Genomic DNA, 14,327 nt, shown 5'->3' on the forward strand with positions numbered 1-14,327 from the left:
GCTGCGCTCCCTCTCTCAGCTCATGTTAGTCCTACTCATTCCAGTTCAAGGCTTTCCTTGGCCTTAGGGAGAATACTATCACAGGAGGCCCAACAGCCTGAGGTGTGTGTGCATCCCTGTGTGTGCAAGCCGCCTTGCTTCCACCTAAGCTTTCGTTCATAGTCCTGAGGTTCCAAGCCACTAGGGGCGCACTGGAGCAGGTTCTCTCAAGGCAGTCACAGCAAGTCAAGGTTGACTGTCATGCAGATGGTGAACAGCCAGGCAAACACATCCACATCCACAACCAAGTCATCTTTGACGGTTCTGTTTCATTTTTTTTCCCAGTCCCAGAGATCAGATACAGGGTCTCACACATGTTAGGCAAATTATTTCTACCACTGATCTATACAGCCCCAGCCCAAATTTGAGTTTTTGAACTCTTTATTGGGACATGTCTGTAAAATACCCAGATGGATGTTATTCTTCCAAACAACAAACAGTTCCCTCCTTTCTCATTGTCCCATACCTTCATCACAATATGCACACTATATACCACGTGATGGTATATATTATATATATATGTATATCATATACCAATATGGTACACACATATACACACACAGAGGTAAGATGTACCCCTCCCCTGTTCTCTGCTTTGTCAAAGAAGTGAGGCCACTTTCCTGTCCTCAAACCCACAGCAGCCTCAACACACTGCTGCTGATGGATCTTAAGAACGTCTTTCCCATGGCCCCCAATATGAGCAATAGCTCGGAGGGGCTCCTCAGGCCTGGCACTCATGGCACACACACAGAGTGAGCACCAAGGCTGGGTTTGCCACCTCTGCGGTCATCTGGTTCAGAGTCATGGGCACTTGAGTCAGGTCATAGACACCTGAGGCTATTATTCAGAACTATAATTTGGAATGATAAACGTCTACTTATTTTTTCTTGTTAAAAAAAAAACCAAACCAAACACACCACAGTTTTATACCTGGAAGACAAATGTCTGGAGACTTGAAGACACACAATTCAGGAACACACTGAGGTCTGTCGAGGTTCCCAGCAAAGAAATTAAACAGTTCAAACCTACAGACAAACGAAGAAAAGCAGATTGTGTGCACCCTTGCAGAATTTCTGCAGAGAAACCCCTGTCCTGCATAACCTCGGGGTGACACCCGCACAATAGTTCAAAGGGTTCTTCAGGGCCTCCCACTCATTTGGAAGACAAGAGACAAGCTGTCAGACTGCATGTGTCACTCTGCAGTCATCGAGCTTTGAGTCATTTGGTCATTCCTCTGCCACTTGTTGAAATGGGAAGAAATGGTTTGAAACCTAAGTCCACCTTGTAATTACACAGATCTTGTCTTCAGATGAGCTCATCGCAAAACGCAGACGTGACTTCACCTATCCTTGACATTTTTCACAAAAGGGCTGGTTTATTAATGCCATAGAGTGATGGGGACATCAAAGCAGTAAGGGCCCCTTGCCTGGGGTTGTACACCCAAGCCAGGTGGAGCCCAGTCATTGTGGGTGACGTCAGGTCTAGGGTCCTCCACCTGCATAGGTAGCATGGAGCAAGAGCAGAATGCCTTTGGCATTCCTACCTTTCTAAGTGCCCCTGCAAATCAAATAGTTCAGAAAAGCAGTAGGCAGCGGTGGCTCCAGCAAGGTTCACTGGACCTTGTTGGCAGGTGTCTGCCTGGTGCTAGCAGTGACTGTTATCTATGTGGGCCTTCCCGGCTGGATTCTGTGTCATCTCTGAGAGACACAGGCTGCCGGTCTCTGAGCCGTCTGGGGGGACATCCTGACAATTTGGGGGCATCCTAGGATTTCTGGGGGAGCCAGTGCCCTGGAAAGGGCATCTTCTGGGCATCTGTGACTCAAAACTGCTTCCTGGAGCTCTGAAGCCTATTGGGTTAGTGTTATCTTTTGTTTCAGAGATGGAAGGAAGAGGAGCACTGTAAGGGTGGACCTAAATTGAGGCAGGAGACATAAACAAAGCATGTAAATTGAAAGGTAGTTGGTAGGGAACCCAAAAGTACAGATTCGGTTCAGTAGTTTTTTTTTTGATAGTGTTGGGGTTTGAGCTCAGGCCCTTGAGCTCCCTCACACTTTTCTACTCTGTTGGCTTACTATCACTTGCACCGTGGTTTCAGCTCTGCTTTTTGCTGGGGATAGAGTCTAACAGATTCCCTGGGCTAGTTTTGGATTTCAATCTCCTGACTGTCCATGATTACAAGCCATGGGAATCTTGCTTTAGTATTTTGAATCACTGATACACTGTTACCATAGTCAACCCTGCTTCATGATAGAAGAGAATGGAGTTATGCTAGGGTGATGCTTCTGTGTGATGCTGTGCCCAGATGCTGTGCATCTGGTTATGAAAGACTCCTGTGCTGGGTGGCTCAAAATGAATACAGCAGACATGCTAAAGGAGCTCACAGGGACTGGGCAGGCAGCATTGCACACATGGAATGGGCTGGAAAAGGGTTACACTCATGGAGAGGAGTAGTCGGCAGACACAAATAGAGAGACTAACACCCAACACTTCCTATAACTGTTTTCAGAGAGCCTTGAGCTTGGTCCATGATAAAAAAAATATGGGGAGGAGTCAGAACCATTTACAGCTTCTATAATGTCCCAGGACACCCCCCACCCCAACCCAAACACACCTGAATCTGAAGAGTTCCTTTTCTAGCACCACTCTTGTACCAGTATATGAGAAACAACACACTGGCTGACAGCATTTTTGTCACCCAGTAATGCAAGCTCTTTACAGAAAGGATTTTCTTGCACAATAAATATCATCATCAGATAGGAAATGACAAGAATGTCCAGGTGCTTTACCAGGTTTGCTTTTAAAGTAGTGCAAAGTGGTAAAAAGCCCCATGGCGAGGCTATATGTTGTTGAAAATGAGGGCTGGGAAGATGGCTTAGTGGTAGAATGCTTGCCTTCCATGCATGAGGCCTTAGCACCACATAAACAGAAAAAGTCAGAAGTGGAGCTATGGTGCAAGTGGTAGAGCGCTAGCCTTAAGCTGAAGAGCTGAGGGACAGCACCCAGGCCCAGTGTTCAAGCCCCATGACCGACAAAAAAAAAAAAAAAAAGAAGAAGAAAGAAAGAAAATGATACTTGATGCTGCTAACAGAGGTTACAATGAAGAAGTGGAGCTGACACATTCAAATTTGGTCATGTTGGACGAGACACTTTGAACCATGCTGAACACTCAGTACTGAACACTCACCTGCCTATGTATTTGCTCAGCCAATGTATATTGGCCCTAATGCCCACTCTGACACTTGGGATGGCATGGAAATACACAGCCACAGGGTGTTCCCTAGAATGTCTAGTGCCCCCTTCAGGAAAACATATGAAAGAACATGTACATCAACACACGAGTTCAAAATTAAAAATCACTCAACACTCCCATAAAGCACACTCTACAAGAAGGTTACATTTCATCTCTGTGTAGCTCTCCAGGTCTCCCACATCGTTCTGGTCATCTGCCAGGACTTTCTTAGAAATATCCAAAGCACCTTGACTGATGACAGTGTACAGATCTGACTTCAAGATCCTGATCCTTCTGTTATTTTTCAACACCATACTCATGGTCTAAAGATAAAGAGAAGGCAAAAACCTTCATTAGATTGTGACATTTTACGTTCACCAAGGCTCCCTCCACATGACCAAGGTTTTGCTGTTGTGGAGGAAAAAAAAAAAACCCAGGAACTTGTATATTATCTTGTGAACTCTGAATCATGCATACTATTTTACATGGAATCTTCTTGTTTGCCTCCCACCTCCTGTACTCAACAAGTACTTGTATATAGGCTGTGCATCTTTCCATATACTTTAAAACATACTTAGATGACTTGTAACACCTAATACAATGTAAGCGCTATATGTATAGTTATACAATATTATCAGGAAAATGTCTGCACATGCTCAGAAGAGACACAACTTTGACAGGCCTTTATATATGCGGGGGGTGGGAGGTCCCAGGGGCTCATGCTCTCATTTGACTTCCTAGCTCATAGCTAGTGCTCTACTACTTGAGCCATGACACCAACCTAACCTTTTTTTTGGTAGTTAATTGGAGGTGAAATCTCTCAGACTTGTCTGCCTGGGTTGGCTTTGAATCCCAATTCTCCAGGTCTCAGCCTCATGAGTAGCTAAGATTACAAGGTGTGCAAAGACAGCCAAGGAAGTTGGAGCCTTTACATTCAGGGAAAAGGGGTCGGTTTCTCACTGAGCATCATGTGGCTCCTAAGTGCCAGTGGCTATATCGCCTTCCTGTCTGCCCTCTGCCATGCACGGTAGAAACTGCTACCTTCAGGTAGCAACCACTGCTCTCAGGGAGACCTGTGGCTTTTATTCTACACTCTAGCAAACTTCTTTCTTTCAACCTACCTTGGCCATGTTGGACAGGTAGGTCTTTCTTCGTAGTCTTTTCACAAACACAGTGACTTCTGTTAAGAACATACAGGACCATTATTGATGTCAGGTGCATGGGATCCTCCATAGCATAGAGGGGAAGGGGAAGAGAGAGGACAGGAGGGGAGGAGAGAAGTCCAGGGTTGAGCAGGACTCACACTACCTGAGCTCTGTCTCCATCTTCCCCTCTGCTGGCTCCCTCCCACAGGATGGTAATTTTTCCAGTAGCAACTTATGTATCCCCATGTGCCAGGAAGAGTGCAACCCCTGTACCAACAAAGTTTATGTCTCCCTCACTCCTGCCAGGCATCGAGCAATGATGGCCTTAGGAGGTGAGGCCTTGGTGGGGTAATTAGGTCGTGAGAGTGGGTCCCTCCTGCAGGGATTAGTGCCCTCTTGTCTTCTCCACTATGTGAGGGCAAAGCATAAAGACAGCTATCGATGCACTTGGAAGCAGCTCTCGGAGTCTGCCAGGGCCTTGATGTTGAGTTTCAGTCTCCAGAACTGTGAGAAGCAAGTGTCTTGTTTATAAGACAGCTAGCACGTGGTACTTTTGTTATAGCACTCTAAGATAAAAAAAAAAATCTGGGGCTCCCAGGAGATTAAGAATTTGCCCATCTCTTCAGAAAATGATCAAAGGAAAGGGTAAAAAGAGAAACCATCACGAGGCAGGGCCGTTCCTCTTGAATGCATTCATTTATTCCTTAAGGACTCTCACGTGGTGTTTGTTCAATAAATGTTCACTGATTTGATGATTAAAGGATAGCTACTATCTTCAATACCTTCAGCATTTGGAGGATGGGTTTTCCTATCCAAAAGGCTCCCCTTGAAACATGGGAGCATGGGGGGAAGAAGGTAGGGGTCTAAGAAAAGGAGATTTTTCCTGATTTTAGAAGGTACCCATCAGGGAAGGCTTCACTGAGGTGGTGATATTTAATCTGGGTCTTGATAGGAATTATTCAAGAAAATGGGAGAAGGGAAAAGCAGAACAGTACAAAGAGTAACAGAACAAGGACCTTTTGGGGCACTGCTGGTCTGGGTGTGGGTGTTGGGGAGCCCTCCTGGGTAATGAGGATGCCTAGGGAGATGGAGGCAGAGGATAAACAGTAAGAAAGTTTGACTGAAAATGAAAGAGTAGATCAGCTCAGTTGGGCATAGGGCCATGATCAGATTATACTTTTAGGATAACCACTAGGAAAGGAGGGGAATATGGCTGAGGGGCTTGGGAGACTGGAGGCAAGATAATTAAGTAGGAGGTAGGAGAGAGGGAGAGGGAAAGACAGGGAGAGAAAAAGGGAGGGGGGGAGGGTCTCAACTAGGTGTGAGAAGACATGAGAAGACAGGACAGGGCTTCTGCTCAGCCTCTTGTCTCTCTTGCTTTTCCTCCACTGTGATAGAGGACAAAGGCCCAGACTTCCCTCGTGGGTGAAGTGTGTTGAGGGTAATGACCCAGGATCCCATTCTGTACACACTCCCAAAAGACAGGACCTTAGGAAACAATGGCAAAGAAAGTGGGGCTCAGAAATGTGAGGAGAGGGTCAGCCAGAACTAGCCTAAGAAGAGCGAGCAGGCAGTGGGGAGGACCACAGGCAGTGTCGAGGAAAGGCGCCAGGGAGAAAGCGGGTACTTCTCATCAGCTGTACTTGAAGGCAGTAATGGGCTATGGAGTGAAGAGGGACAGGCCTATGGGGGGGGGGGGGTAGAGAGGTGGCCTTGAGGGAGCTGAACAGGTGTTTTCCTTATCCAAGAGCTTGGTACCAAGCATGTTTCAGATTCTAGTATCTTCAGATTTTGGAATATTTGCACATACATCCTGGGATATGTTGAGGATGTAATCCAGGAATAAATATGAAGTTCATGTATGTTTTATGTACACCTTAGACTCTGGCTCTGCTTGCTAACGCATGGCTGGTACTCTACTACTTGAGCCAAGCCTCCAGCCAAACTTTTTGCTAGACATGTGGGAGATGGAATCTCTTGGACTTTTCTGCCGAGGCTAGCCTGGAACCTCAATCCTCTGCATCTCAGACCCTTGAATAGCTAAGATTACAAGAGTGAACCACTGGCACCTGACCTGAAGATCATTTTTTGCTGCTTTTAAATTTATTTAATTTATTTTTTTTATAAATCTGCATGTCCACTGTGATTGCTCATGTGAGGTCAGAGTGGAATTTTCTACTTCTCCATTATTTAGGCACTCAGAGAATTTTGGATCTGGGTGCTTTTCAGATTTCAGGTTTTCTGACTAATGGTGCTCATCCCTGTATTCAGAAAGAAGCCAGAAGGAGATCAAGAGCTTTCTAAAACGTCAACAGGAGACAAATGATGTCAGGTGTGAGAGGTTGTAAGACGCCAAGGCAGAGCAGCAGCGGTGGCCCCCAAGGTGAGAAGGAAGGTAAGGGTGGAGAATTCTGGGGAAGAAGCCACATTCTTTGTATCCCAGCAAGAGGTGGAGAGGATGCGGGAGCTAGTGGTACCCACATGCTTGAGCTCTGGCCTGGGATAATGAAGGCTGGGGCCTTGGTGGCTCTTCTCTACTATAGCCCCTCTCCTTATCTCTGACCCCAGGGACCAGCCCAAACATCGTGGGTTACTCATTGGAGACCAGGTAGAAGGTCATTCAGGGACCAGAAGTTACCACAGTATGACAGGAAAGTCAGAACCCTGCCTTCCAGGCTGGTTTTGTGCCCAAGAGGCAAAAGGATCATCATCTATACAACACAGCTAGCTGCCACTGCTATTCTTCACCTTACTGAATTTGCTTTTGTTTTACTTGGATGCCTACCTTTGAGTTTGCAGATCTGTAAGAGGGCTGGAAATCCTTGCAACGCGTCAAGAAGCCATAGCTTTAATTTCTTACTAAATAACCGCACAGATTTCAGGTACTGAATAGAAACATCTTCCAGAAAGTCATGAAGGAGAATGTTTTCAATTCCCTGCAATGATAGTGTCAAAACTTTGTGACTGCCGGGCATCGGTGGCTCATGCCTATAATCCTAGCTACTCAGGAGGCTGAGATCTGAGGACTGAGGTTCAAAGCCAGCCCAAGCAGGAAAGTCTGTGAGACTCTTATCTCCAATAAATCACTAGAACACTGGAAGTGGCACTGTGGCTCAAGTGGTAGAGCACTTGCCTTGAGCTGGAGAGTGCAGGGACAGCGCCTAAGCCCAGAGTTCAAGCCCCACGACTGAAAAAAAAAAAAACACCCCAACAAAACAAAACAAAAAACCTTGTGGCTTCCTCCAGTGCAGAGGCCTTTACCAGGGACCGAACTCACCTGGACCCCTAGAAACAGGGCAGATCCTGAGAGGCTCTCAGGGACCACCCCACCCTACCTGAGGGGGTGGTCATTACCTCCTGGACAGGATGCCAAATCAGGCTGCTGTGGCCAGAACTTATTTCAGTTGGAGTATTGATAACTGATTCTTTTGGGGTGAAGTGCTGGGCCTGGCACCCTACCACTGCAGGGTATATCTCAATTCCCTGATCTAATTAGAAAAACAACAACTCCATGCTGGCCAATACTAGGTGGATCAAACCAGACATTTCAGCACAGACCCCACCCTCATTTTCCACTGCTGTGTTAAAAACTTAGAAGCACTAGCCAGGTGCAGCAGCTCACACTGGTGATCCTCTGATCAGGAGGATCACAGTTCTGGGTCAGCCTGAAATCTGGTGCTTGGAAGTGATGTTATTTTGGTGGTCCTAAGGTTTGAACTCAGGGCCTCATGCTCTTTAGGCAGGTGTTCTACGGCTGAGCTACTCTTCTATCCCTTGTTTTGTACTGGTTATTTTTGGCATAGGGTCTCACTTTTTTCCTGGGCATGCACCTGAACGGTGGGTCTTCTATTTTATGCTGGGTTGACAGGCATGTGCCACGATGTCCAGGTATTGGTGGAGAAAATGTCTCACAAACCTTTTAACTGGTTTGGCCTCTAAATAGAATCCTCTTGATCTCAACTTTGAGAATACTAAAGTGAGCTATTACAGATGTGGGCCACCACACCTGCCTTGGCTTTTTCTTTTCCCTTTTCTTTGTCAGTCATGGGGCTTGAATTCAGGGCTTGGTTGCTATCCCTGCCCTCTTTCTCTCGAGGCTAGTGCTCTACCACTTTGAAGCACAGCTCCACTTCTAGTTTTTGAGTGGATAATTGGTGATCAGAGTATCATGGACCTTTCTGCCTGGGCTAGCTTCAAACTGAGATCCTCAGATCTCCTGTAGCTAGAATTACAGGCTTGAGCCCTCAGCACCCAGCTTGGCTTTTTCTTTACAGGAGGAAATTCAGAAAGCAAGGCTAAGCTAGGCAGAGATGAAGAGGCTTACAGCTGCACTGCAGAGGTGGGGGATACAGTTCTAACACAAACACACCTACCACTTTCCACCAAGGATACAAGGCAGTGTCTTATATCTCTTCCTACCTTGTACAACTGCACATCATAACATCTTAAGAGCTGGCGCACATCAGGCAGTGTCATCAGCATGATTGTGTCTGGCCGCAGGGATTTCCAGAAGGATGTAAGCAAGCTCTCCACCTAATGCCAAAGAATACAACACTTGAGGCTCACTTTGTATCTTGTAAGACCACTTCCCCATATTGACTTCATTAGTCCCAAAGGATAATGGATCAATTTATTTAAAAATTTTTATTTTGTTTATGTGGTACCAAAGAATAGAACCCAGGGCCTTGTGCATGCTAGGCAAGCACTCTACCACTAAGCCAGTTCCCAGCCCAATGGATCAATTTCTTATTCTCCCAAAGACTAATGGGAAAAATAAGAAGTTTTGTTTTAGCTTTTCCAAGGTAAGTAAAATATCCTCCCTCCCTCCTTCCTAGTCTTCCTCCCTCCATCCCTCTCTCCCCCCTCCCTCCATTCCTTCCTTTTATGCCAGCCTTTAGGCTTGAATTCAGGGTCTGGGTGCTGTCTTTGAACTCTTTTTTTTTCAAGGCTAGTGCTCTACCCCTTCCGATTTTTGGTGACTAACTGTAGGTAAGAGTCTCATGGACTTTCTTGCCTGGGCTGGCATTTGTGATCATCAGATCTCAGCCTCCTGTGTAGCTAGAATTACAGGCATGAACCCACCTGTGCCTGCCTTCTTGCCTGCCTGCCTGCCTGCCTTCCTTCCTTCCTTCCTCCGTCCCTCCATCCCTCCCTCCCTCCCTTCCTTCCTTCCTTCCTGTCTGTCTGTCTGTCTTTCTTTCCTCTTCCATTCTTTCTGTGTCAGTACAGGGGCTTAAATCCAAGGCCTGGACACTGTCCCTTAGCTTTTTCTTTTCTTTCCTTTTTAAAATAATGTTTTCCAGTCCTGGGGTTTGAACTCAGGGCCTGGGCACTGTCTCTAACTCTTTTGCTCAAGTCTAGACTCTACCACTTGAGCCACAGCACCACTTCTGGCTTCTTCTGTGTATGTGGTGCTGAGGAATCGATCCCAGGGCTTCATGCATGCCAGGTAAGCACTCTATCACTAAGCCACATTCCCAGACCCCTTAGTTTTTCGTACAAGGCTGCCCTCTATCACTTAAACGGTTGTGTGATTCATGTGAGTCTCATGGACTTTCATGCCTGGGCTGGCTTTGAACATCAATTCTTTCTAATAATTCATCAAAGCCCACCTGCCAGTTAGTCCCGTGAGAGAACATAGAACATATTTTCTTCAGGCCATTTTCTATTTCTGACCACAGGGGGGCTCTAGTTGATTATAATAAGGATAAAAATTAGCCCGCAGGGGCCTACTCAAGAGTTGAGAGTGAATGTTCATTGACTGACTGCCTGACCACCTTGAACATAGGACACCTCAGGAAGTGGCATAACTGCATTTCATGTCATGCCCTCCACTGGACATCAGGTTGAAAGCCCCTAGGACTGTAGAACCAAAGGGGGCGGGGGTGGCACTCTGATGTTCAGGTGAGAGGCCAGTATATGCCTTGGCAGAGAGCCAAGTAGCCGCTTCCTTCCTTTCCTTCCTTTGTTTTCTGCCAGACTGTGCTCTTGAACCAGGTGGCCAATCTGAGATACCAGACCCACCAGTGGTGCTGGGCCAGGGCCGATCCTGTGCTTCGCATAATGAGGAAGTTAGATCAACTCCTGAGTCTTGTGAAAGCCCCTGGTTTGGGTTTCTGTGCTGGGATATTCATTCCAGATTTCTCCAAAAATACAACACAGGGCATATTCATTCTCTTACTTACAGGTGGGTGATGGATAGGAGCAGGGACAGCAACCACAGACTCAGCTCTGCTAGAATCCCCATTACCCACAGTGCTCCCAGCCCCCTGCAGGGCAGAACCCCCCCCCCCCCCCCCGCCCACCCCCTGTGCATGTGTCAGACCAGCTGCCTCAAAGCCTTGATTCTGTCTCACTTGGTGCACATCTATAAAACGCCTCTTTGGCAACAATGAAATCCTGAAATGAATATTACTACCCACAAGCTATGCAAGCTCAGCTGGAAGTAGGGTGTAAAACAAATGGGCCAAATTTGTATTTAAAATATCAGGTCAACCATATTAGTACACTGGAGACTTTGCAAGTGATTAAATTGAGTATCAACACCACCTTAAAGAACTTGCTAACTACCATATAGTTGCACTTCTGTGCAATGGATTAACATGTCCCTTAAAGTGGTTTAACCAAGTGTGATGGTGAGTAATTAGTCACAGAGGCTTGTGATCTGTAGATGGAAACCTACCCTCTCCAGTTCTTGATTCCTCACATTGTGCAAGATGTCTTGACAGTAGTTACAATACTCATCCGCAAGCAAGAGCATCTACGAAAGATATGGAAAATTAGGTCTGCTTTTAGCAACGACCAAGAATGTATTCATCCTCTAAGACCTTGCTACAAGCTATTCAGAGACCATTTGTGTTGCAATTTTTCTTTTTCTTTCTTTCTTTTTATTTTGGCGGGGGGGTCTGGTCGTGGGCCCCGAACTCTGGGCCTGGGTGCTGTCCCTCAGCTCTTTAGCTCAAGGCTAGCGCTCTACCACTTGAGCCACAGTGCCACTTCTGGCTTTTTCTTTTTGCTTATGTGGCGCTAAGAAATTGAACCCAGGGCCTCATGCATGCAAGGCAAGCACTCTACCACTGAGCCACCTTCCCAGCCCCTGTGTTGCAATTTTTCTACAATTATTTTATTATTTGTGCCAGTCCTGGGGCTTGAACTAAGGGCCTGGAATCTGTTCTTGAACTTTTTCACTCAAGGCTAGCATTCTACCACTAGAGCCACAGCTCCACTTCCAGCTTTTTTGGTAGTTAATTGGAGATAAAACGTCTCATGGACTTTCTTGCCCAGGCTGGCTTTGAACCATAATCTCCAGATCTCAGCCTCCTGAGTTGCTAGGATTACAGGTGTGACCCACTGGCTATTTTATTTAATTTTTGTGCTGGTACTGGGGTTTAAATTCAGGGCCTTACATTTTCCTCTGGCCTTTTTGCTCAGTGCTGGCATTCTACCACTTGAGCCACAATCTACTTCCAGCTTTTTTTGCTAGTTAACTGGAGATAAGAGTCTCATGGGCTGGGCACCAGTGGCTCATGCCTATAATCCTAGCTACTCAGGAGGCTGAGATCTGAGGATCATAGTTCAATGCCAGCCCTGGCAGGAAAGTCCATGAGACTCTCATCTCCAATAAACCACTAGAAAACTGGAAGTGCCACTGTTGCTCAAGCAGTAGAGCGCTTGCCTTGAGCTGAAGAGCATAAGGACAGCACCCAAGCCCAGAGTTCAAGCCTCCCAAACCACAGGAAAAAAAAAAAAGTCTCATGCCTAGGTTGGCTTTGACTGTAGTCCCCAGATCTCAGGGCCTTGAGTAGTTAGGATTATAACCATGAGCCACTAGCTCTTGGCAATTTTGATATAACAGTAGGTAGGCTCTTTACTTGGGCCTCGTTGGGTTTTAGTTCCACTCAGGAAGGCACAGCACATTGATGTATAGTTCATGTGGCTCTAATTTTGATGTCTTAACTTGTAAACTTACCAAGGCCATCAACTTTTGATACCTATCTTCCTAAACCTAATTCACCTACTATTATTTATTTCCCAGTCCCAGTTTCTAGAAAATCCACACCAAAGATGTGGAGCAGACCCAAAGTTCCTGATATTCACCAAGTTCCAGAAGGAACCATGGCTCTTGCAGCTCTGAGAAGATGCAAATATTACCCCCAGGAGACTCAAAATGACCACAGGCAAAACAAGCCTGCTATGTATACACCCAGCAAGGGACTGGAGAGCTGTTCCCCCACCCCACCCTGCCTCTGAGGGACGCGCCTACCACTGTATAGGAGTATTTCTTTGCCAGTTCTTGTTCCCAAAACGGACATCTTCTGAATTCCAGCTGAGGAGGCTCAACTGGACTTGTCTTTATTGGAGTATGATTTTCACACTAGAAATCATTTACACAATGGATGATTATTACTTACTTAATTATTTATTACTCAATTAATTATTACTTACTTAAACTGCATTTTCTAAACTAAGCCATAACCATGTGGCTACTATAAGTTAAAAGAGCATTTTCTTTTAACCACAGTTCTGAAGGCGTTATTGGTTCTATTCTGAAGCATTCCCTCATTCCATTCCAAAGGATGCTAACCTTTTGTATAATTCTATAAGCTATGGATACAGGAGACAGCATTTAATATAGTACCCAAATACATCACTCTAGGAGTCACACATTGGGATCAAGTGATATATAGCAATGTCCAAGAATATTATCTATGGCTAACCTAATGGCCCAGATATATTTGTACATTATCCATACGATTATTGCTCCTTAAAATAAAACTGTATCCTATTGGGATCATCGCACATTGATATAAAGATGGTTGGTTATATCAGAAACTCCAGGGACATAGCTAGCAAGCTAAACAAGGGGAACATGTTTTCCTTTACAGAAACAAATTACAGGATGACAAAGAAGGAAAAAGAGATTCTGCAGAGAACACATACACAACATTCCTTCCTGTGCATCCTCCTAGTGTCCTCTGAGCAAGGGGGAGGCAGGGCAGCTCCTGATTTGAAGGAAGGACATCAGTTTGACTTGAAATGATTTATCCAGGCACCTGTGTCTTGCACCTGTAATCCTAGCTACTTAGGAGGCTGAGAATCTTGAACAGAAAAGTACAGGGGATTCTTATTTCAAATTAACCAGCATTAAGCTGAAGTGGAACTGTGGCTCAAGTGGTAGAGTGCTAGCCTTGAGGGAGATAGCTCAAGGACAGCACCCAGGCCCTAAGTGCAAGTCCACTTAGTATGTGTGCATGTGCGCGCGCGCGTGCACACACACACACACACACACAGAGGAAAATAAGAACGAATGATTTCTTTGATATATTCCTGGGCTATGGAATAGTTGCTTTTACAATAGAGTGGGATGAAATAATTCCTCCAAATTGGACATTGAGATGCAAAGCCCACCATAATGAAGTGTGACTGCTGGTTCTCCAACTAGCTAGTCTGCTCTGTTCTGATGTGAGAACTCTTCTGACAGTCCAAGGTAAGAACCACATCCCTGGCTTTCCCAATTCTCACACACTCAGTGAAACTTAGCTACTCTTTCCTAGATGCACTCTGCTTTTGGGTTTCCATGTGTCTTGTCTGCAGGACTCTAGAGGGCAGGGCAGCTGCTCTCACAGCTGTGCTCACTGTCCTTGGGGAAAAGAGCCCATGTTGGTCACTACCGCACTATACCCCATACCAGTCTTACAATGGCCTCTTATGATCAACTGTATCACACTGAGACTCAGGGGTCCTGGGGATCATGCCCACCAATCTATACTTCTGAACACTTTAGGGTCCTGAACCCCACTGAGAGTGTGTTGCAAGCAACTGATCCTCTCACTGGAAAAATGCACATTATACATAGTATCATAGCAATGGCACACTGAAACCCCTCCAGGGGCTAATTTTGGAGTAAAGCAGGG

General features: G+C 45.9%; 1 protein-coding gene across 2 annotated transcripts in view; it reads right to left on the bottom strand.

Annotated features, from left to right (window-relative positions):
• Window positions 1-14,327, bottom strand: part of Rfx8 (regulatory factor X8) — a 76,704-nt gene that overhangs the window by 16,786 nt on the left and 45,591 nt on the right. Inside the window, exons 5-11 of one of the 2 annotated variants that reach the window (XM_042695505.1) lie at window positions 12,677-12,787; window positions 11,096-11,173; window positions 8,833-8,946; window positions 7,199-7,349; window positions 4,390-4,448; window positions 3,435-3,591; window positions 970-1,064 (exon numbers count right to left, since the gene is read on the bottom strand). In XM_042695505.1, coding sequence (XP_042551439.1) covers window positions 970-1,064; window positions 3,435-3,591; window positions 4,390-4,448; window positions 7,199-7,349; window positions 8,833-8,946; window positions 11,096-11,173; window positions 12,677-12,787 — 765 coding nt within the window. The remainder of the gene's footprint in view (window positions 1-969; window positions 1,065-3,434; window positions 3,592-4,389; window positions 4,449-7,198; window positions 7,350-8,832; window positions 8,947-11,095; window positions 11,174-12,676; window positions 12,788-14,327) is intronic. The other variant, XM_042695504.1, reaches the window with a different exon arrangement.

This window comes from Dipodomys spectabilis, unplaced genomic scaffold (assembly GCF_019054845.1).
Source record: "Dipodomys spectabilis isolate Male_0828 unplaced genomic scaffold, ASM1905484v1 ptg000187l, whole genome shotgun sequence".
NCBI lineage: Eukaryota > Metazoa > Chordata > Mammalia > Rodentia > Heteromyidae > Dipodomys > Dipodomys spectabilis.